Raw genomic sequence first — 24370 nt, forward strand, 5'->3', positions numbered from 1 at the left:
CTGTCTCTTTCTATTATACTTGTGCTCTGAAGGACATTTGCCAGATACACTCCTTGGACCCCTGTTATTTGTGTGTCTTTTCTCACCTTCAACATGATCTGGACTGGTGTTTTCATTTGTTAAAAACAACAAGAACATTCACTGGGAAACTTTTGCTGGAATCATTTCAGGTCATCATAGCTATTTATTCTCTGTCATAAACTATAATTCTCCATTTCCCTTGCTCCCATGTCAGGGGAGTTGGTGGTTTATGGGGGACAGGCAGTGGAATTTGAGTGAAGAGTGGAAGATTTCAAAGAACTGCTGAGAGACTATGCAGCAGGTTGTAGTACTAACAACAAAACATAAAAAATTCTTGTTCTCCATCATAGTTTGGCAGTACAAGAAGAAATGGGCTTACCAAACAGCATAAAGGATTTATAATTTGTGGTTATACCTGAGAAAGCATTTTCTTTGAGGAAAGAACACAAATCATGGGATTGGCTTAACAAGGGATTTCCTTTATATGATTAAAATAGCCTAGGGTCTAATTGGTCTCAGTCTAGGGTTGGTATGGAAGCTAAAGATTTTTTGCAGACTTCTGTTTAATAGGAGCATGAAATACAGGTGTGGTGCTGTCAAAAGGCCTGAATGACTGAGAGAGACCTGAAGTGCAAGACATAGAACTGTAAAAAGATTTAGAAAGAGAATGGGAGCAACAGGAATGCCTTCAAATATTCAAATAGGAAGGAACATACAAGTGCAAGGCAACAGCTGAAAGATGTATGATCCTAGGTGTTTGAACTCTAGTGTTGACATTATTGTAAACTAATTTTGCTAATAGCTAAATAGTGGTAAAATCAGGGTTGTTGGATGGAATATTCCAGGCATTGATAGATCCCAGAAATCATGATAATTAAATTGGCTCCATTCTCAAGATGCCACTGATCTGACCTTCTTATTGAGAGTGTCACAAAAGCGCCTTCAAAGCAGGGCTCCTAGTTGAGGTACCACAGTGGAAGAAACTAGAGAGGTGGTCAACTCTGAACACAACCATAAAGCTGAGAGAATAGGTGTCAGCAGCTTCTTAGCTGGAGGAATGTGGTTGAGATCATACTGTTTTTTGTTTTTGTTTTTTTTTCCTACAGAAACAATTTTCTAAAGACAGGAAAAGTTTCACATTTTCCCTGGACACAAATTCAACAAGCACTTACTATATCTAGGTACTTTAACTATCAGGAAGGAATGAGCAGTCTCTCTTCTGAGCTCCAAGGGCATCACTGATGAAGCAGCACTCATGAAGGGGTCTCTCATGAAAAGGTCTTGGAGGCCTCAGTTAGGCACTGAGAGATCTGAGCTAGGAACTCCTAGATTTAAGCTGCACTTTGAATCCCCACCCAAATCTGGAACATGCCCTCAATTTGTAATAATACTACTATAGCTCAGGGGTGGATCACTCTCCTTGGGGCATTAGAATTCATGCTAGTAATTTTCTTGAGTGTTTTGTGTGTTTATAGTCAGAGAGGATCAGGAGACTTTACATGTTGGAAAAAATGGCTGAGAGCTACTTTCTGTTGAATGTGGAGCGAGTGGCCATGCTCTTCTTTCTCTCCATCTTCACTCTCACTCATATTTTTCTTTGAGCTGAGTGGGGAAAGTGATTAGAAGTGTGAGTTCAGTTCATCAGGCTGAGCATGTGACTTGGGCCTGAGCAGCTCGAGCTATAAATCTCTGAGTGCTACACGGGCTCTGCAGTGGCTTGGGTGTCAGGGTGAGGGCTTGATGGTGGTGTTAGCACAACTGGTATTCCGCTCAGCTTCACACATGCATCATTCCTGTCGGGGCTGAAGGAGGGTGGCAGGACAGGAGCACACTACTCTCTGACTGCCATGGGCAACCTGGATGATCAGCTTGCCAGGGTGCCTTTGGGGGCATTCAGAGAAAACCAAGGAGGAATCTTGACAGGTGAAAACATGGGGAAATGATTCTCCAAAGGTTCCCAAGAGCTCAAAGCCTTAGAACTCAAATTTGGAGTGCAACTGTTTCAGAGATGTTTCAGGACTGTTCTTGAGTTCTTAGAGGGTGAGTCTCAGGTCAGTGTCAGCTTTTGATGGTGTTATAGCACGAGCTCTGATCTAGGCTGAGGCCCCTGAAGCCTGCCTCAGCAACAGCATGGAGCCTTGAGCAAATACAGTTGGGAGTTACTTGCTGTTTCCAGGAAAATGATTGGTAAAACAGAGATCCTTCTAATACTGTCTAAGACAAATGAGGTACAAAGCAATCTACTCTCCTTCCCCCATCTCCAGAGAATATGGAGAGGAGTTAAATTTTCCTTTAGCCCTCTTTGACAAAACAGGCTTCAAAAAAAAATTTTTTTTTTCAGCATACAAAAAATATCCCTCCGACAGTTCAGGTCTGGTCCCAGATTTAGAAGCAACGACCAAGCATCAGAACTGCTGCGGGTTCTTGGCATATGAAACTGATAGCACCAATGCCTGCATTTGCACACTGGAAGTGGCATTTGGCTATAGCACTTTGATAAGCATGTGAGCCAAGGAAACAATCTCACTGTAGGTACACAGTAAAGAAGTGTAAACCGGGACCTCCAACGTGACTTTTTAGCTCCTTGCCATCAATTTCTTCTATTCCAGATGATCAGCTGAACTCAGAGGAAAAGAAAAAGAGAAAGCAGCGGAGGAACAGGACAACCTTCAACAGCAGCCAGTTGCAGGCTTTGGAGCGTGTCTTTGAGCGGACACACTACCCAGATGCTTTTGTGCGAGAAGACCTCGCCCGCCGGGTGAACCTCACCGAGGCCAGAGTGCAGGTAACCGGAGTATTCCCCTCCTTAGGGGCACATCTCTGAAGACTGTTGAAAAACACAACTTGCAGGTTTCAGACCAGAGCCGATACTAAAAAGAATTATAAACGGACAGCATGAGAACAGAATCAGTTTCTAATTGTGTTTCTTTTGGCAGCAGGGTATTTTTAAAAATTGCAGTGAATGCCTTTCAGTAGGGCAGAAAATGCCTTGCTAGAGGTCTCCTTCCTCCCAATGTTTCTCACTCTTCCAGATCCATGTTATAAACATTGTCTATGGGAGCATTTGACTCTGCACCCTCCCTCCTCCACGTCCCAGCTTTCGACTTGAGCTGTAGGGTGGCCGGAGAGACGAACTCTCTGTCCTCGATCTCAGTTTTCTTCCCCAGACTTTGGGAATATCCAAATCTTCAGGAAATGTATTATAAATACACACAATTATGGACATGGATGGGAGTGGGAAACGAACACACCAAAGACCTTGCCCTTAGGAACTGCATTAAGAGCACATTCAAATAGATGATTTTGTGTTTCTATGAAGTAAAGAAGGGTAAGGGCATGTAAGACAGGGGAAAGAGAATAGCATGTGTTTCTCATATGAATGCCATGAGACATCAACTACAAGCCAGACATCTAGAAATAATACAACCTGTGATTAGGAATAATAATGATGATAATAATAACTAACACTAGTTGAGCCCTTATATGCCAACTAGTGTTTGTAGTTACATAAACTAACCTGTCTAATCCTCACAACAATTCACTGAGGTGGATAACATTATTCATCTTGCAGATGAGGAAACTGAGACTCAGAGGTTAAAGTAGTTTCCCCAATGTCACACAGCTAGGAAATGGCTGAACTAGGATTTGAAGACAGATATGCAGATTCAGAGTTCATGATTTTAAGCACTACAGTAAATTTTAAATAAATAAGAGTCTTCTGGCTAAATGCTTTTTCAAGCAGTGCTTTGCTATCTTTGCTGAGAGTCAAGATTTTATTATTTTCCATATTGCCAGTGGTAGGCTGCTCTTTTGATAAAGAGGGGTTGTGGGCCAAATCTGTCTTGTCTTCCCGAATGAATTATTGTTTGCATATCTGTGTTCAGTCTGGGCTTAAAGGGTTTCTTTCTGCAAATAATAACCCTCTTGATGGGGACTTGAGCTAGACTCAAAGGGCGTGGAGGGTAGGAACTGTATCTAGTACCCTATGCTACGAGAGACATTCGTTGAGTTGAGGGAGAGGGTCCTAGAGGTCCCTTCAGCCTGAAGAGAGCGTTCAAGAGTTTTCCCCATGGGAAACAGGGATTTCACCTAGAAGTGTTCCCCAGGAGAAAAAAAAAATGTCATTGACAAAAGGGGAAAGTTGCCTGGGCACTGTGGTGCCCCCGAGGGTAGGTGAGGAGAAGGCATACGTGAGGATGCGTATGTTACTGCATGGTGGTCTCTCAGGGTTCAGATGAGAGTGGTCCACAGGCACAAACTCAGTTCTGCTCTCTCCATCCTGCAGCCCAAAGCAGAACTCGGAGGTCTGCCTTCCCACATCCTCTTCCCCCATGCTGCTCACCACAGCTCTCCAAACACGTTCTCTGTTTCTACTCTTAAATCCCTCCCTCTCCTTCAAAACCCCATAAGTTTTATACCCCAGGCTTGGCCTGCAGTGGCCTAATAAATAATTTTAGGCCAATAACCCACAATTCCTGAAAGTATCATTTTTGCCATGGTGATCTGAATTTTAAATAAGGAAACCTGGACAGGGCAACGCTGGAAATTAAAAAAAAAATGTGAAAGAACAATTTTGGGTTGAGAGCTATTTTGGCCCCATCACAACAATGAGCAAATGACTTTCTTATATGCTGAAACTATTCTATCTTCCACCTTTTCCATCCTGCTACGGTCTAATGTCTTTTAGAGTTGTGAACATTTCCCACGTGAGCAGGACAGAATTCTCCCTCCGTGACTTTATTCTTCCTCCATGAAGTCTTACCCTTTGCCAGTGTGAACCACTCCCTCTGACTCTGGCCTTCTTTATATTTATGGCTTTTATCACAACATGACATGTATTATATTGAGTTGTATGTGGGCCAACTTCCCCAACTAGACGGTGAAGGCCTCTTGGATGGAAGCCATATCTTATCATCTTTGCAAAATTCACTTTTTTCCCTCAAATATTTATCGAGCATCTGTTATTCGCTTGGAACTGGTTTTGGTTTGCTGGGCATAAATAATACACTGACCTCTCTCCTTAAAGATGTTACAGACTGGGGGCAGAGAAGACAGATGTGCATATCATACTGTTATCATAGAGTAAGATGATTCCTACAGTAAAGGAATGTTCAAGAATTAGTGATAGACCAGAGGAGGGAATGATTAAATCTGCCTGGGGAAAAAGAGAATACATGAACATTAAGCAGCCATTCTGAGCCAAGTCTCACAACAACCTGTGAGTAGGTATAATTATCTTCATTTGATTGGGAGACAAAGGATCGGAGAAATTAAATAACTATCCAAGGACAAACTTTTAAAGTCATGGAGCCAGTGTTTTTATCCAACTCTGTTATGTTCTTTCCACTACAACATTTCACAAAGAAGGTGATATTAAAGTTAAATCTTAAAGAAACATGTCTTTGGCATGTGGACAAAAGGGAAGAATATCGCAGGCAGAGAGAACATTCAGTGTGAATACACGTAGGTGGGAGAATAACCAAATATATTTGGGAGTCTTAAGCCCAGGTAGGATTGGAAATGATGAAGGGCCAGTGCATGAGATTCAAGTGATACAGGATGTGGCTGACTTGGTGGACGATGAGCTAATTCTTGAACAGTCTTTGTTCTATGGTAAGACATTTTGATTTTAATCTGTGGGTGATATAGAGTCAGAGGATGATATAAAGCTAAAGCGAAGCCCTAATACAATTATATTTGCATTTAAAATGATAACTCTAATAGCAATATGAAGGACACATTAGAAACAAAAGAAGTGAAGCCAGAAAAGATTCTGCCTCTACTGATTTGCACCCTGGTCTTCCATGGGGCACCAATCACGTGGTATTTTATGTGAATGTTACCAACTAGAACTGTGAAATTGTCCCACTCCGCACCATAGGATTTCTTTCTCCCACACCTTGTCATGCTTTTCCATAATTGCACTTAAAATTCTTGTAATTTTTCAAATTTACATGTCTATCTTCTTTTAATAGATTGTGAGCTGCTTATGAGCAGAGAATAAGTCTCACCTCTCCATTCCCGGTATTTAGGCCAGGGTCTAGAACGCAATCGCCAGAGACTTCTTGAATGAGTAAATGAATGAATAAAATACCACGACAGTCTGGAAGAGTTGTAGTATCATCAGTCAGATGTTCTTAAGCTCAAAAACTCAGCCATTTATTACTTGTGAGAACTTCAACAGATTACTTAATTTCATTGAAACGGTTTCCTCAACTCTGAAATAGAAATAATAATACCTAATTGTGGAATTGTCATGATAACTAGAAATAATGTAGGTAACGTTCTTATATAAGTTCCTAGCCCTAATAGCACTTAATAAGTGGTAGGTTTATTATTAGCTGTAGTCGATGATATCAGTACTGCCTATTTCCTTGGAACCCTACAATTAAATATACTCCAGCCAACTTCCAATTTTCAGTATCTGCATTTCTGTTTCACAAGTTTCTTTCTAGAACTTCGGGAGACATGCCAGAAGTATTGGAACATTTATAATCAATGACTGACAGGAGCCAGTGTACAAATGCATAATTCTCTCACCCCTCCGGTGGGAGGTGTGTGCCCTGCATTCGTCCTTAGAGTCCCTTAAGGACTGGGTTCCCACAGAGGAAGCTGGTTCAGTAGCACAGTTAGAGGTTGCTTTTCTTCTGTCACTTCCTCCCTCTCTTACTGATATTCCTTGCACCTCCCAGATAAATTATTTGCTCCTTAAATCCTTGTTGCAGGGTCTACTTTTGGGAAGATGGAGAATTTTCTTTACATATCCAATAAGTATTATGAAAGCAGTTGAAGTTTTTGCCTTTTGAAGAATTTTGAAAAAAACTTTTAAAATGCCATTGTATCTGTGCAGAAGTCTAACGAGATTTTTCTTTTTTTTTTATTACAATTACAATAGGGATTATAATCCATATTTTGCTGTCACATGGGTTAGTCATGGATCCCATCTCTGGTGGCTTGATTATTGGAAGTACCTCATGGTCCTGTTCTAATAGTCTTTGTCCTTAACAGCCCTGGAACATGGCCCACCAGGGAAGGATTATGGCATGTTTTCTGTTGTTCTGGGAAGAATTCCATACTTAGCCTGTATCTTCCTTGGGAAGGTATTGCATGGTAAAAATCAACCAGGACTTGATTCATGGAACCTCTTCTTTGTTTCTTCTCTCCCTCCTCATGCTCTTCTCTCCTCCCGACAATCTTCCAGGTGTGGTTTCAGAACCGAAGAGCCAAATTCCGCAGGAATGAGAGAGCCATGCTGGCCAATAAAAACGCTTCCCTCCTCAAATCCTACTCAGGAGATGTGACTGCTGTGGAGCAGCCCATCGTACCTCGTCCTGCTCCGAGACCCACTGATTATCTCTCCTGGGGGACGGCCTCTCCGTACAGGTGAATGACTGGCCCACTCTCCCTTGCTCCACTTCCACACGTTTCTCAGCGGTTGGTCACGTTTAAAGCTGCTTGTGCAGCTGGCTGACATTTCTTACTGGGTTAACCTCTTCAGAGACATTCAACTTGCTGACATCCCCAGATTTTCACAGGAGATTACTAGTTGCCCCAGGAGCAGGGTTTGGGGCAGAAGAGAGAGGGGCAGGCCATCAGCAATCTCCTCTTGGACTCAGGAACTCTTGCAGAGGTTTCAAAGATGGGGAAGAATCTAAAAGAAAAGATCATTAAGCTATGCCCAGAGTCCCTCTTGTAATCATTCTGGAACAAAACTTCACTCCATTTCCAAATCTGATAGATTGGTTTGATTATGCACAAGTAGGAATTTAACATGTAAGGCTCTAAGTGTAGGACCAAAGGCAAACTTCACAATAAAACTGATTTTGAATGAAAAGAAAAGAAGTAAGGAAGGAAAAAAAGAAGGAGAGAGACAGAGAGAGAGAGAGAGAGAGAAGGGGAAAAAACCCAAGATCATTCAGATAACTTTCATGGCCATAGTTCTTTGTTAGTAGGTGGGGATGCCTTATGATCCAAGATGCCTTCCTAATCTATTGCTAATTCTTGTCTACTTATCTGAAGTTCTTTGAGGGGTTAGTTTGTGTGTTTTTTTAAAAAAAAATTATAAAAAACAATGTATAATTTACACTAAATTTTTATATTTAAAAGGTGAAAAATATTAAGGAAGCAAATAACAGAGTATTATTTCAATGGCTTGGAAAGGCTTTTAACCTCCATTTATTATGCTGTCTAGAAAATACAGATTAATGCCAGAGGGAAGCTGAGAAACATGTGCCTAATGCATTGTCATCAGTCTAAAGTGTCTTTATTTGAACCTAAACCTGAGTATTCTTAGAAACCAGGTCAAGGCTATGTGTTCTCTGGCTGATGGCAGTGGAGGAAGAAGTATTTACAAATTCAGTTATTATGCTTCTGTTTACCTTTTTATTGCTAAGGTTAATTAAAAGTTTAAAGAGAGGTTTTAAACTAATTATAAGATTATCTCCCAGTTGATGCTGAGCTACTGATGTGAAATGCAACATTAGTGAAATGCAAATACTTTCAAAAGTTGATCACTCTAATCAAAGCAAAAAACCTCACCTAAATATTCTCTCTGTTCCAAATCAGTTCCTTGAAAGAAACACCATAAATGCATTTGGAAATTTCTTTTAAATTCCCCATTGTGAAATTAGCCTGAATTGCTTTGGTCTTAGTACATGGAGACTCTATGCATAGGAAACTGGAAATTTCTGTTGCTCTCAGACATAGTATGCCTTGCTGATTTCAAAAGATTAGTCATATCTGTGTGTCCTATTTAAAATTTAGACTCCTCGCCCATAGGATTTACTAAAAACATATTTTGAAGACCATCGTGAAATCATATATTCTTTAATATTTTAAATAAGTGGAAGACTGCTTTGTTTTTTGAAGAAATATTGATAGTTCATAGGCTCATTAAATGGCTTGGGAAATGGATGTGGATCAGAGCTTGATGTTTCAAGGTCTCTGGTTTGAATTTGGTCACAACCAGGAAGTTCAGCTCCTTTTTCTTCCTGGATCCTAGTGAGGACATTTTCATACCAGCTGTAATAACCCAGATGGCTGTCACGTGGTCCTTACCAGTGAGAGGCGGAGGGCAGTACACTGCATGAGTGGGGATGAAATCTTCCCTGAATTAATGGCTAGATTACCTGGACCTCAGCAGAAGTTCAAATCCTGTGCCTGCATTATACATACTATGTATATGGGCATCTAACTGAAATTATTATGCAATTTATGTGTGCTATTTGGGGAAGTGTTCTATTTTAATTTGAATGATTATGTAGAAATACTAGATACACTTTAAAAAAAACACTCATAATTCCACCATCTTGAGATAATTAGTGTTTATTTTTGCAATTAGGGTTCAGTATTTTATATAGTATAGACTTAGTATAAATACTATTTTGTATTCTGCTCCTTTCACTTAAAAATCATATAACCTAGTACTTCTTACTCAATTCATGGTATACTTTTATATCATTTCTCTCTTAGACACAGAGTTTGTAAAAAATAATTAATTAAAAATTTCATAGAATCTGATTGTTCATATTCTGTATGAAGAATAAATTAATCTCCAGATTTAAGTAGAAAAATGATGGTTTAAGCAGTAATTTAATCAATAGTAATGTTTTTTGACCCAATGTTGACTGAAGTGTTTATATTTTGATTAATTTCTAAAAGTGGCACAAAGCTATTTTGTTTCTTGGAGATTTTTCTGCTATGTTTAGAACCAAAATACGTTATGATTTCACATTTTGAAGCTTGGTAGGAAATATAAGTCTTGTTAAGGAAATATAAAAGAAAACCAAGTGACGAAAAGCAAAGGAAATGATAGACCTTTTGTGTTATGGAAAATTAACTTGCTATTTCTGTTGGTGCTATTATGTCAAATTAGTTATCTCACATGTGACATTCATTAAAAGGCATTTCTCTTGGTTAATCCTTGGATGCTCCTGTGTGGCAGCTCTGTCCTTGATCTGGTTCCAAAGAACAGACCGAACACTTGCCCAAGTTTAAGCCTTCAGCAAGCAGAATTAGAGCCAGGGCTCATGATCCCTGTTTCTGTCCAAAGTATTAGGCCACATAACCATATTTTCATTCAAATTAAACCTTACACGATATTAAAAATAGTAAATAGTAAAAGACTAGGAAACTACGTAAACACGCCTGTTTGATTCAGGGTTTGTCTCAGATCTGTGAAGCAAGCCTGTGACTGAGGTCCACATTCTGGGGTGTGCGGGCAACCCCTGGGATGAGAGAGGCAGCTTGGTCATGCAACCCAGGGACAGTGGAGCAGACAGTTTTGCCGGAGAGGACAGTTTGCTCACTTCCACAGCAAACTGTGGAAGAAGAGAGGAGGAAACCAAGACTCAAAGCAGATAGCGTGCATATGGTCAGAATTATGGGATGGGAAACAGCCAACATATTTTTTTCCGGGTGTCTTTTATATCTAGATTGGTGGCTGTGTAATTTATCATCCAAACTGGGACACTTTTGAAGTAAAAGGGGAGTGCTATTAATAATGACACTAGGACAACAGGCGTAAACTGGGATTGTCCCTGGCAAACTGAGACTTATGGTTCACTCTATTTATAGCATGTCCTGACCTCCTTCATTCCCTCGAGGGTGTTAGAGGTGATGATATCAGGTAGGCAACTGAGTCACCAGAAGGAACAAAGCATTCCTTAACAGGACACTACTGTCCTGGCAGGTGTCTTCTTTATCTACCCCTAGACAGTTGAAAGAAGCTTGTCTTTGGCACACATGCTCACTGCTTAGCTCAGAACTGTTTCCTTATGCAAATGAAAGCACACACAAGCACTAGAGTTATTAAGACTCATTATCTTGTACTGCTTTGCCTCTCGGGTAGCAGTGATTTACCAAGTCCTGGACTTTTGACTGTTGTTTTAGATGAAGTAGTCAAGAAACCTTTCTGCAGAGACATCCCTTCCTATGAAAGATAGATAAAGAATGGCCTGGCTCTGCAGTGTTGGTCTGGAGTGCCATTTCCAGAGGGAGGGCTGGGCTTCAAAGAAAACTAATGACAAGTGAAAGAGAGGCCAGCGATCCTTATCCACAATTTCCCTCCCCCCACCTTCTCCTCCTCCTCCCCTCATTTGATCGTGGTCACGGTGCTGCCTGACATCTGCTGAACGCATTTGGCTCATTTCTCCCTTTCACACTTTCAAAAATAGATCCTCGTCCCTCCCAAGATGTTGTTTACACGAGGGGCTTCATAACGGATTCTAACGGAAGACACTGAAAAGGTAACTTGTCAGAGGGGGAAGAGGGCGGCTGCTGGGGGTAGGGTTTAAATGGGAATTAAGTATATTCAAGAAAGTGGGGCTTAACAGTCCTAGAAATGAAAGCAGTGAGGTCCTCAAGTGGGGAACACCATTGGAAACCAAAGCTGCAAGAAAAGACGTCCATAGAGTTAAGGGTAGTCTGATAGCCTAGAGCAGGGCTCTGCAAAGATTACTGGGCGTATGAATCACCTGGAATCATGGTACGATGCAGAATGAGATTCAGTAAGTCTGGGGCAGGACCTGGGAAATGTACCTCTAACATGCTCCCACCTGATGCCCAGGCTGTTGACACTTGGTACATACTTTGAAGAGTGAGGTTTTAGAGGAGATGGGACAGAGGTCAGAAGAACTATGTTCTTGTCCTGGCTCTTGTTGTTCTTCAGGCCAGTTGGGTGATGAATCTCTTATGTAACCTTGTATCTAAGCTTGAGCTAGTGATAGTTTCCCTATTATATATCACACAGGGGCGTTTGGAACCTACGGTTAAGCAATGCGCATTTCAAAAAGAGAAACAAAAATCATTGAGACAACAGAAAGATGCAAGTCTTCATATATAAAACATTTCTAGAAAGAAAAGTTTAGAATGGTGGAAGCATCACTGAACATGCAGTGCAAACTGAAGGCTTAGTAATGAAATATGGCCCAAATGTGTCCACTTTAAGAGCTAAATGTACGTTTAAAAAAATCAACTTCTGAGTTTTAAAAACAGAAGTTGGAAATGATTATTTAAATCACAAAAGATCACTTCCAAAAGAATTTATCCAGTCTCTCTTTAAAAGTAAATTTTCCCTAGGAAAACTCATATTGAATTTTCTTAGATGAAGCAAGTATACCTCTGCTGTTCTTGCATTGACAAAAGAACAAACCAAACAGATGATCTCCAACCTCTACACGTCACAGACAGAGTCATGAAAACCTCAAGCTCTACAGCCTTTCGAAAAATCCCAAGCTGGGAAGCCTTAGGATCTCAGGAAGACACATGGACTTCTTGGGCTGACAGATCTGTCTTTGGGGTGAAATTTTCCATAGCTTGTCATCATTTGTCCAAAAGGGCCAAATAGAAAACAAAGTTAGAGTTGAAAACTGAGTCAGGTAGTATTTTTCCCCCAGCTCTCCTCAATTGTTTCGTGATTTGTGGGATTTGCACTCTGGGTGATTAGAAAGCAGAGGGGGAGACATTCATAAGTTTCCTGGCTTTAAAACCATACCATGTATAGTATTGTCCATACTTCCTTGGTGTTTGGCAGTCATTTTAACACGTTATCTCTCACGACAACCTCTCAAGGTAGTTTGAAATTATCAAAAATGATTTGTCCCCAGTGAAAACAAAACTCTAACACTGCTGGTGGTTAGCATTCTGCTGTCTGTGGCTGGACTCCATCTGTTAGGAATCTCCAAATAAGGAGAGAGAAAAATTTCAAGCTTACTTAAATGTGTCAGCTCTGTGCAAGTCCCAGAGCAGATTTGCTGAATCAACAGATGGGATACAAGTATTTCTTTTTCATCTCTAATTCCTCAATGCCCTGTACACGGCAATGCCGTTTCTTGGTCACAGACACAGAGAACTTTACATTCTTCAAAACTAAATAGAAATATTGCTTTGGCCAAACCCTATAAGCCCAGTCTTAGTACTCATGTCATGTCTGCATCCTGTTAGAGGAATAGGCAGAAGGCAAGACCAATGGACAGGATCTCTACGTGTTGGAAAGCAGGCTCTTGGTGTTATCATGTGCTTAATAAACGACCTAGTTTCAACCTCATCGTTTTAGCCCAGGAAGCTTAATCCTGTTTAGGAAGGAGAGGTCATTTTACATGGTGCGAATGGCCCCATTAATTTGGTTGAAAACAGCTTATTAACCTCATTGGTTTCTGTCTTGTGAGAAAACATTTCAGGGTTCTCATTCTTTTCCTAACACAGAGCTTTAGAAGTTTTGGCGACATGGAAAACAGGTGGTCATGAACAATCTTTCAGACTGACAGCCACTCAAGGCTCTCTTGCATCTGTTGTCACTTTTGGAAGTGGGTCCTCTCCATCATACTTCTAATGCCTTTTTAAAGCATGACTAAGCTGCTCTTGGATTAATTTTGTCTTTTCTGACCTGTAACACGTCTTGCTTATTACTGGTATGTCAAAGGACTGGTCCCTACTTGCCTAAATGGCAGTTTTAGTTTAAGTTGAGAAACTAGATTCATGTCAAACTACTGGAGGGAAAACATACTCGTTTTCTTTAGTGTGTGCACACAATATCACTTCAGTCTCCGCCTATAAAGTTGCGTACTCTAAATGTTTGTTTAGAGGCTGTGAATTAAGATGGTCTCTGTTCTTTTATCCTATTTCTTATGGCTATGCGATGCTGAAATAAGTTAGACCGATTTTTGAAAGTTTATAGCTTTCCTAAACGTTTATAGAGTGAAAACCTTATCACTTATCAAGCGTATAGGATATTGCAAAACTCATTCATTAATATCAACTGCTTTTTTATTCTCGCATCCCTCTAACTTGAGAGCTACATATAAGTCATTGTCATGGTCTCACTAACACAGTGGTGTCCTTAGAACAGCACCACAGTACAATTAGACAAGGGTGCTGTTCTCAACTCTGCAAACACAGGTTGCTATTTAAGGAAAAATGTCTCAGTGAAAATCCAATCTCCTGTGTAAAATATAACTCTAATTTCATTAATTTGGTTTTGAGATGGGAAGTGGATCAACATTCATCTCGTCTGGGACACTAACATCTGGCCTGCGTTAGAGAATCTCAGTATTTCCAAGATATGTGTTACCATACTAAGTCTTCAGACTAGAAAACCAGATGATACTAGCAAATTATGAAGTAACTGCAGCAAAATGGTTATATAATAGATAAAATTGAAATCGCAAATACAGTAGACATTTCTAGAAAACAGGAACATCATCTTCAGTAAACTAATTCTCCATGGTTCTAATTCCCTTTGTCTGCTAAGGAAAGTGACCACACCTTTGATCATCACAAAAAGAGAGAATCTCTATTAAATAGGACTTTGCTTGTCCAGAATCTCAAAGGATGGAAAACATATCCCCCAAGAAATTGGGCCAAATACGTAAAAGCACAATACTCCATGACAATCTACAGTTTGCCACCAGAGAATTTTTTTTTTTCTTTCTGCTCTCTCATGAAGTTTTAGCCTCCTGTTTTCAGAAGCCATTTAATTTTATTCTCAGTACTTAAATAATACAGATAACTCAAAATCTCAGCTTCTCTCCTATGCATTTAAAATTGTACTATGTACCATCTTTAGGACTGAATTCTCTCACAGAAATCTGGCTGAGAAAGGCTGATTTGGTTGATGTCATAATCTATAACTTAGGTACATTTCCCAAATCCAATTATCTTTTTTCTTAGCTACTTAGATCTTTTATTTCTTTGAAATCTTAGATTTCAGTATACCCTAGAAATTTCTTGAGTATGGGATTTATGGATTTGCATATATTTCTGGTAGGGTCTTGAATGGAAGCATGTAATTCATACAGAACTTAAATGATAATATGTATATGGGTTTTGAAAATAAATGAGACTTCTTGGTATATTGTAACAAAGAAAAAAACTTGTCCCATTTTAACAGATTGTTCTGATTATTTATCTCACTCCTAATTGAAACCTACATGAATTGGGACTCTTTCTGTCTTTGTCTTTTGGTAGACAGTAGTAGAAGTAATAGTCTATTCTATAAGTCTAACCTGCACCAATATTTGTTCATTTTTTACTGTTAAAAGCTATTTATGGTGGATTAAGAATATGCAATCATCAGTCTTGCTTTTGTCATGTCCCTTTTGATTTTGCACATTCGATTAAGATAGCAAAATTAACGGGAAGCACTGGTTCCTTAAAATAAAAGCATGTTGGTAAAATATTTTTAGAAATCATTACTCACAGCAGGATGACAGAGATCACTGATATTGAGTAGGAATCAGTTTAATCATACAATATCTAGATATTTGTCAGTTACTTATCTATTCATTAAATACTTTCTTGAATGCCAAATATGTGCTAGATATGGTGTTAGTTCTACCTGGGGACACAGTGGTGAACAAGGCAGATGTGGTATCTCATCTATGGGGTTTATAGTATGAGGAATTAAAATAAGTCCTAAAAGGAAAAGTACAGGGTGCTATAGATAAATCTAATTTTGTGTAGACAGTTAAGATCATGTACCCAGAAATGAGTAAGAGTGAAACACACAACAATGAAATAGAAGAGTGTAGGGTTATTTTGGAACCCGTCTGAGTCTTCCCCCTGCCATAGGACACAACCATAGACACTCACACTCACACACATACCAGTGTTATAAGGGTCTTAAATTAAGGATTATATTTCTGGAAAGACCTAATTATACTTTTTAACCCAATTTTCCTGGGTTAATTGCTAGTAACTGAGCTGAAATAGGCTCTTGTGAGTCTTGACTCTAAGTCTTGACTGTAAATCTTGACTATGTGGTGTCCCAAATAAGTATTAATGATACAGTCTCTCTATTTGTAGAGTAGCTTTAGTTTTTTCTTTCTGGTCTGTCACTTGATCCCCAGAACCACAAACTCCTGTGTGGCTGACAAAATTGCATAGGAATGCAGGCACCAGAAGAGCACATGTCATTCCATTTATAAGTCTATCTCATTCCAGCCCTCAGTTGAAAGGTATTTTGCTAATCTTAGAAACAACTAGGAACATTTTCATTTAATTAAAATGAGTTCCCTTATAGCTGTTTAGTATCAAGTAATGGATAATTTGCATCCAAGTCTAAGAAACCTTTACTTTTCCTTTAAAAGAAATTCATGGGTACAATTAACGGAAAACCACCAATTACAAATTTCTGCCCAGTGGTATTCCTAGGTCTTAAATACAGTCTCTGACAGTGAAAAACAACTTTGGGTTTTTCTCAGCAATAAGAACAGTCAGAAACAGTTACCTCTGAGGTCAGGAATACTGAAACTGGAGCATTTGCTAGTTTATCTAAGAGATTTAAACATTTCCAAAATAAGACTGACCCAAAAGACAGTGTAAGCTGCTCAAGTACTTTTGAGTAAGTTATAAAATCAAGGCCAATTGGAATGGAAACCTCTTGATTTGGCAGTGCTTGGTACTATCAACCAGTGGATCAACAAAGGCAGAGAAGTCATCTTAGATTATTTAACTGGTTCTCCAAGTACACTATTTAATATGGTATTCAGTGATTATCTAAAATATGTTAGGATTAATGTCAGCTACCTAGAATGAGGAATGAAAAATGCCCCTTATTCAAATGCCTCCTTCTCTTCCTCCTCACTCCCACAAGCTGGTGATGTAGTCAGGACAAGATTAAACACTGTTTTAACTGGTCAACTGATTAAACACCTGTTATCCACCATAAGTAGCTTTCTTCTCTCATCCCAGAAATAAATCATTACTCACTGTATCCAACACAGAAAATACTTTCCCCCTCGTCTTGTTCCATGCTCCACTGCTTTTCCCTGCCCTTCAAAACACTGCCACCCTTTTCCAAGGGCCTTAGACTAATGGAATCTGGGGCTGTAAGGGACCTCAGAGGTCATGTAGTCCAACCCACCTGCCCCTGCCTGCCCCCATCCTGAGACTTGTACCCATCTGGGGCACAGACTTGCAGCTTTATGAAACTAATGCCTGTTATTCTCCCTGCTCTCTCCTTTGTCCCTACAGCGCCATGGCTACTTATTCTGCCACATGTGCCAACAATAGCCCTGCACAGGGCATCAACATGGCCAACAGCATTGCCAACCTGAGACTGAAGGCCAAGGAATATAGTTTACAGAGGAACCAGGTGCCAACAGTCAACTGAGGAAAAAAATAATTAAACAGGCCTAAGAAGAAATCAAAAACCATAAGACACCTATCCTGCTCTGTCATTTCTACATCTGCTGGAAAAAAATAAAAACAAACAAACAAACAAACAAACACAGAACTAAACTATTGGGACCATGGCAGAGAAAAGCAGGAGAGGAGCAAAATGAAAATTAGTTAACAAATGTTCCTCCTCCCTCTGGGATACCACCACCACTTGTTTCTGTGTGTGTTAATTTTGTTTTTCCTTCTATTCATATGCTTTGCTTGATATATTCTGAGCTTCTTCAGTTAAGTTCAGCCCACCCACCCCCATGATTGTATGGGTTTTAAAAGAATCTACAGCAGCCAAAGAAACCATATATGTATATATATTCAGAATAATTGCCTATAGTCTCCTCATTGACCTGTTTGAACCTCAGTGTCTTACACTATCCTTCTTCCTAGTTCTCTGTACAGAAGCTCTAGGAACTTCTGAAAAGCCAAAGTCTTTCTGAAGAATCTGTGCCAGACATAATTCCCTTTCTCATTGTCTCCATCTCTGTTGGTCATGGTAAGCTTGTACCATCAGCTACTGGAAAGAAAAAGCAATTGTATACAACATCTGGTCACTGGCCTGTCTGATCCAGTGTGATTGGCTATGTCTGGCTAATTCTAAGCTCTAAGTTCTAGATCTAAGCTCTAGATTTAAGCTCTAAACTATAGAGGATAATATTACCATCACTACCACCCTTCACCCCTATCCAATCAATCAGCCATCCTAAGTTAAAGATATTTGTTGTTTCTTGAATGATTTGCTGTCATAACGCTATTTGATAGAAGACATATTTTTCACTTGAGAGAGGGAGAGACATTTCTCTAGGAAAACAAAGACTAAGTTGTGAAAGGCATGGCCTATATCTCTTTGGTGCCTTAAGGGTAGTCAGATGCACACTTATATATATACTGTATATATTTATATATTATATATATATAAAATATTCTTGCAAGCTTGAGTTTGCAGTTTTTCAAACACTACAAAGAGCAAATTTCACACCATCACCAGTGTCTTTATTTCTACAGTGATAAGACTTTTTATTAGGGATCTCATTTCCTTTCTTTTGCTACACAAAATTCTCATTACGGCCACAGAGCAATTGATAGGGCAGCTGTTTGAAAACAGGTCTAATTTTCACATTAGGGTTTTAAATAAATTAGAAACTATTTGAGGCTATGAAAATGTCCTTGAGTTTGGCACCTGAACTCTGGTCGAATGCTGATACCTTCTGATCTATCACGGGAATTACACTTAGAAGAGGGAAAGCCATTTAGTCATCTGTCCTTTTTCCACTCAACAGAACTCTGAAAGATACATCTTTAAAGATGTATCTTTCAGATTTCAGAATACTTAAAGGTTTATCTAAATTCTAAAAATTTAAAAGGCAATTGTGGGCTATTTTTATCTTCTAATATATTGAAATAAAGTTTCGTGTCTAGGGCTGGGAGCCAGGACTGACCTTTTCTTTGTTTCTTTCTCTTTGTTTCCACCTATGCTTTTGTAACTTGTCAGGTAAACTTGACCAAACCATGTTACCATGCTGTGCCTTGGTTTACCTTTTTTGTAAAATGGGTTTAACAATACTTACCTACCTCACAGGGGTGTTGTGAGGCTCTAATCATTTGCTTCTTCATTCTTTCCTGTATTCTCTGTATGTCCAGCGCTTTGTAGCCATGGGAGGAAAGGGAATATAAAAGTATACCATGTTAATAGAAGGCTGCTGTACCCAGAAGCCTTGTTTTCTAGCAAGGAAATGCTACCTTGCTGTAAATACTTATAACCTTGTATTTGGAAATGAGAAATAGGTTTATATTTGCAGACCTCTCAAAAAATCACATCATTTGACCAAAGAATAATTTAAGACACACAGAATAGACATATCTTTGACTTATGTTTTCATCCTGACCAACTTGGATTTCTAATAATTTTTATCAGTAATTTGAAAAGGTTTAGATTGATTTTGGCCAAATATGCCAACTCTGAGTGACAGGCAAGGATTTGGGATTTAAGATGCACTTTCAGTACAGATTTGTTATTTTCCCTGGAGTATCAGATTAAGCTAATGGTGGTATTTTTTCAGTCAAACAGCCACCAATCTGAAAATGTATTTCCTATGTTGATTCTGAACTTCTTTTATTAAGAAGGAAGCCCATCTTATACATTTTGCTTTCATCAGTTGATTCCCTCTTCTTTTAACATACTATTAAAACATTTCTTACTGAATGGTTTGTGTAGGCTGGCTGAACAACACACATTATTTGCTTCCTAAAGTATTCTTCAACTAATTCTTTTGTCCCACTAGCTGCTGCAGATTATCAAGTTTCAAAGGAACAGTGTATCCTAACAGATTAAAACATTCTTTGTGAAATGAGTGCAGTCCAAGAAATTGGTGAACTTTTGGAGTTTGGGGAGAACAGCTAAAAGAGGATTTGGGTTATATAGTGCAGGGAAGAGACATCATACGTGAAAAGATTTTGCTAAAAAGGGGGAAATCTTAGAAGAGGGAGTAAAGAGATAGAGGATCATGTAAAACAAGGTCATTTGAAACTTGCATCCTGACATTCATTTCCAGTGATGAAGAGAAAAGCCTGAACCCATAACCCCAGTGCTGGATGAAATTAGGCAATTTTACCCAACACCTGAGCAAGTGCTGTCCAGAAATATCATAGAGTAACCAGTGCTGTCCACCACAGGAGCTTTTATTGCTAGTGAATCAATACCACAGACATCTATTATGTAAGCATCTGATGGAGAAATGTACACAGGGTACAAGCACTCAATTTTGTTCATTCGTTATTGATTAAAAAAATAGAAGTTTGATATGTGATTTGGAGGAGTAGCCTTCTGGCTCCTAAACCAGGTGTCAACAGAGGGCCTCAGGGACACAAAATTCAAAGGCATATCCCTGTTCCTTATCATCTATACCCAGATAACAGATGAATACATACAAACTATCTGTCTGTGTCCCCAGTCCCCCCCCCAAACAAGGCGCTGATTTGTAGGGTACTTGGCAGGTTAAATCAAGCAGGAAGAAGTGACCGGATAAAAAAGGGAATGACATTTAGGGTATAAAGATCTCATAAGAAATGTAATATGTAAATTATATCTTGCTTTATGATGTAAAATATACATTGTTTGCGCTAGAATAGAAATGATTCCTTTTCAATAAAAAGAAAGAAGGATACTACTATGTTTGCTGAGTCTGCTGGTTCTTTTCTCTTTGACCTTCAAAAACACATCTGCTAAGATCTAAGATTGCACTCAGAAAAGAGTGAAGGTAAGAGGGATTTATGAACAAGAGAACTTCTATCAGAGTGTAATAATATTTTCTAAAAAAGGGAAATAATCTATTGTTCTCACAAACAAAGACAAATGGTGGGAGAAAGAGGGGACTTTTTTAGTATAATGGATAAGTGTAAAGTGGATCTTTTAGGAGAGTTTTGCTATTTTTCATCCACATCTTTAGTATCCACAATAACAGATATCATTAGACAAAACAGATTTTATATAAAGCACAGCCTTTTCTTTTAGAAAAAAGAAGTAACAAAGTAAAATTTCTTAAGCACCTATTGTTATAGCATTGTGTGTGGTAACTGGTGGAGGCGTGATAGAAAAACTAAATAGGAATCGAGTTCTTTCATACAAATTAAAATCTGATTTAAAAGGCAACTACAGCGTGAACAAATTTATGCAGTAGTTCAAGACAATAAATTAATGTGTCAAAGAAATAGAGCAGATGGGAGTTCAGAAGAGGAAGCAAGAAAACACTGTGAACTGGAATGGGAGAGGGTTTCATGGAGGAACTGGGACTTGAGTTTCATCAGCAAGGATTTGGGCAGGAGAAGGGAAAGTGATGACTTTCAGGTAGGGGGAGTGGTATGCAGAAGAAAGGAAGAAGGCAGGGATACGGGAATGAGGAATTTGTTCCAGGAGCACGGCAAGATGGGCCTAGATGGGATGGAGAGTTTATTTTCAAGCAGAGTAGAAGAAAACACTGAAGACTGAAGCTGAGTCTTCATCTTGCAAGGTATTATGTGTCAGACAAAGGAGTGTGGACTTTTCCTCAGGCCATAGAGATTCATTGAAAGTTATAAAGCAGGAAAAAAAAATGCCATGCAAAAAATACTTCTTTAGCAGGATTGTTGTGGTAAAAGAATAAACTAGCGCAGAACAGAAACTGGAAGCACAACAGAGAGAAGGGGAACAAAAAACAAAGGATGAATAAGAAATATCTTGCAAGGAAAGAATCAATAGGACTTTATGATGGGAGAAAGAGAATGGAGTCAAAGACAACCCTGATTTGAAACCTGGGGACTAGGGGGATGAATCACTGACAAAAATCAACAAAAATGGGAAAGACCCAATTACAGGAGAAGATAATTGCAGTTTTAGATGTATTATATAGTACCATTTGAAAACTAAAATGTAGGGACTTCCCTGGCAGTCCAGTGGTTAAGACTCTACGCTTTCACTGCAGGGGGCATGGGTTTGGTCCCTACTCAGGGAACTAAGATCCCACATGCTGAGTGGCATGGCCAAAAATACAAAACAAAAAACTGAAATATAAGTGTCCAGTAAGTGAGGAAGTAGGGCTTGGAACCAAGGTCAAGGATGATAGAAGTTTGGGATTCATCTTTAAGGAGGTGACACCTTGAGGTACAAGTGTGAATAAGTTCTTCGAGAAGAGAAAGTGTCATTGTGACTCAGATAAATATTTTAATAAGTGGCTGTTGGAAGTAGTTTAGCCCAGGGAGAAAGACAGGACTTTGAAGAACATCTCCAATTAGGGAGAGAGTTACTGAAAGCAATTTACAAGGAGATTTTTGAGAAATAAGAGAGAGGTCAGCTTGTTTGTTATCCCAGAGTTAAGGAAAGAGAAGTTTTCAAAAAGAAGGGAATGCTTAATATACTCAAATGCTGTAGAGCAGACCAGCTAACTGGGGGTGGGGAAAAGGCCATTGGGTTAGTGATTTTCTAGAGTACAGTGTACTAGAGTGCTGAAAGAAGAAGGTACATTTTGGCAAGTTATGGTAAGAAGAAGTGCTTTAAAAAAAATGGAAGCAAAAAAAAAAAAAAATGGAAGCAGTGGCTATAGACCACTTGCTTGAGACTTTTGGGATTGAAAGTGTATTAATAAGGATCCTGGGGCTTCCCTGGTGGCACAGTGGTTGAGAATCTGCCTGCCAATGCAGGGCACATGGGTTCGAGCCCTGGTCTGGGAAGATCCCACATGCCGCAGAGCAGCTGGGTCCGTGAGTCACAGCTACTGAGCCTGCGCGTCTGGAGCCTGTGCTCCGCAACAAGAGAGGCCGCGATAGTGAGAGGCCCGCGCACCACGATGAGGAGTGGCCCCGCTTGCCGCAACTAAAGAAAGCCCTCGCACAGAAACGAAGACCCAACACAGCCATAAATAAATAAATAAATGAATGAATAAATAAATAAATAAAAATTAAGGATCCTTTTGGTGGCAGAAACTTATCGCACGAGTTCAAATTACAAAGAGCTTTACTTAAAGGACGCTAGGGTTGCCCACTGAACCCAGAGAAATACTGCTGGAGCCAGAGTAGCCCTTGGGATCCCAGACACTGGAATGAGGCCCATACCCTTAGACCTGGCAAAGTCCACACACCCTGCCTTGTGTCTCATTAGCACTCCTCTGACTGTGCAAATAGTCTATGGGGCCAGATGGATGTGCCCACCTGGAATCTGCACCACTCATTGTAGACCATCCTTCAGGCATTTGGGATTTGGAATTTCCTGTCAGAATGATCTGGAACCTGCTTTCAGGGTTTCCATAGGCCTCTTTTCCTGGGACCACTGTTTTTGGGGGATGGGGTATGTAGATTGTCCTAGGATATGTGTGCTGCAGTTGCCACCTGTGTGCGCGTGTCTACTTTTGGCGTGGGATGGGGCTGAGGTGAGAAGGGAAGTGGGTAGGCCACAGGCTGGGGGCTAGGTCCTGGCCCTTCCCTACACTGCCATGTTGTGAAAGAAATTACAAAGCAAACAGTCTGAGAATTCTGGATGTGAACCTGGTTCTTCTGGTCATTATGGAGGGATTCATTAATGGAGGAGAGTGGAACATAATTGTTTAGCGGTTTGTTAGCCTGATTTATAATATAAGTGTGTGGATGTAAATATGCGGACCTTCATTTGTACTCTTGCCTGGATATGGCTCTAGCATCCCCATGGATGAGAGACCTGGCTTGGCTGCCTTTTGATTTAATTTCTGGAGACTCCATTAACTAGAAATCAGTGCCAGAAAGCTTTTTGAGTCATAAATTTTGAATCTGAACCCATCCTGACCCCAGTTTTTTTTTTTTCTCTTAGAAATAGGACTCAGAGTTCTGTGCATCTGTAGGACTTCAGCTTGAAGGCTTCTTTCAAATCTTCCTTGGGACAGGGTGACAGGAGAGTTTTGAACAGAGCTAATCTGCCCCCTATTAACCAACATCCCAATTTATTGTGATTTACATGGGCTGGGGTTTGACACCTTACATCAGGTCTATGGGGAGAGAGAACAGCAGAGAGCTTGGAGAAGGGGCTGAGAAGGGAGATTTCAGTTATTGCTTTAGCTCCTCTTAAGCCCATGTACTTTCCACTGTGTTTCAAACTTCCTGACTTTGCTTAAAAAGGGGAAATTTCTGTTACAGTTCACAGAGTTTGCTATGGTCTGACCCTCGGGAGTCTTGGAGATCTGGCAATGGGTTGAGATCCTCCTGGTTGCACAGAATACCTCAGGTCATGGAGTTCTAGATGTGAGGGCCTATAATAAATGACACTCCTCTTTTACTTACCCATTTCTATACTGTTAGGTACATTTCTGTTGCAAGTGGCAGAAACCCAACCGAAATTAGGTTGAGGCAGTATAATTAGGGTATTTATTAGATGGATGGGAGGTAGGCCAGAGGAAGAAAAGAGGAGCCATGGGAATCAGGGTAGCTCTGAGAAGCTCAGCTACCGGAAGAGACCTGACATCACCAGAACCCTCTGTCTCTCATCTCTGCAGGGAAATTTTCTCCATGGAGTAAGGAAAGTGGCTGCTGACAGAGGCAGACTTACATCCCTTCAGCTTTAGCAGAAAGATCTGAGAAACCAGCTCTTGTTATAAATATCCTGAGAGAGGACTTTAATGTCCTGGCTTGGTTTATGCACACTCATGACCCAATCATTGTGCCTTGGGGGTGGAGGTGTACTGAG

At 39.9% G+C, this 24370-nt stretch overlaps 1 protein-coding gene across 2 annotated transcripts in view; it reads left to right on the top strand.

The window, feature by feature from the left end:
• PRRX1 (paired related homeobox 1) overlaps window positions 1-20362 on the top strand; it is a 72399-nt gene extending 52037 nt beyond the window's left edge. Inside the window, exons 2-5 of one of the 2 annotated variants that reach the window (XM_036856568.1) lie at window positions 2631-2806; window positions 7223-7404; window positions 11196-11267; window positions 16993-20362. In XM_036856568.1, coding sequence (XP_036712463.1) covers window positions 2631-2806; window positions 7223-7404; window positions 11196-11250 — 413 coding nt within the window. In that variant the 3' untranslated portion in view covers window positions 11251-11267; window positions 16993-20362. The remainder of the gene's footprint in view (window positions 1-2630; window positions 2807-7222; window positions 7405-11195; window positions 11268-16992) is intronic. The other variant, XM_036856561.1, reaches the window with a different exon arrangement.
• The last annotated feature ends 4008 nt before the right edge of the window (window positions 20363-24370 follow it).

Source organism: Balaenoptera musculus, chromosome 1 (assembly GCF_009873245.2).
Source record: "Balaenoptera musculus isolate JJ_BM4_2016_0621 chromosome 1, mBalMus1.pri.v3, whole genome shotgun sequence".
NCBI classification, from domain to species: domain Eukaryota; kingdom Metazoa; phylum Chordata; class Mammalia; order Artiodactyla; family Balaenopteridae; genus Balaenoptera; species Balaenoptera musculus.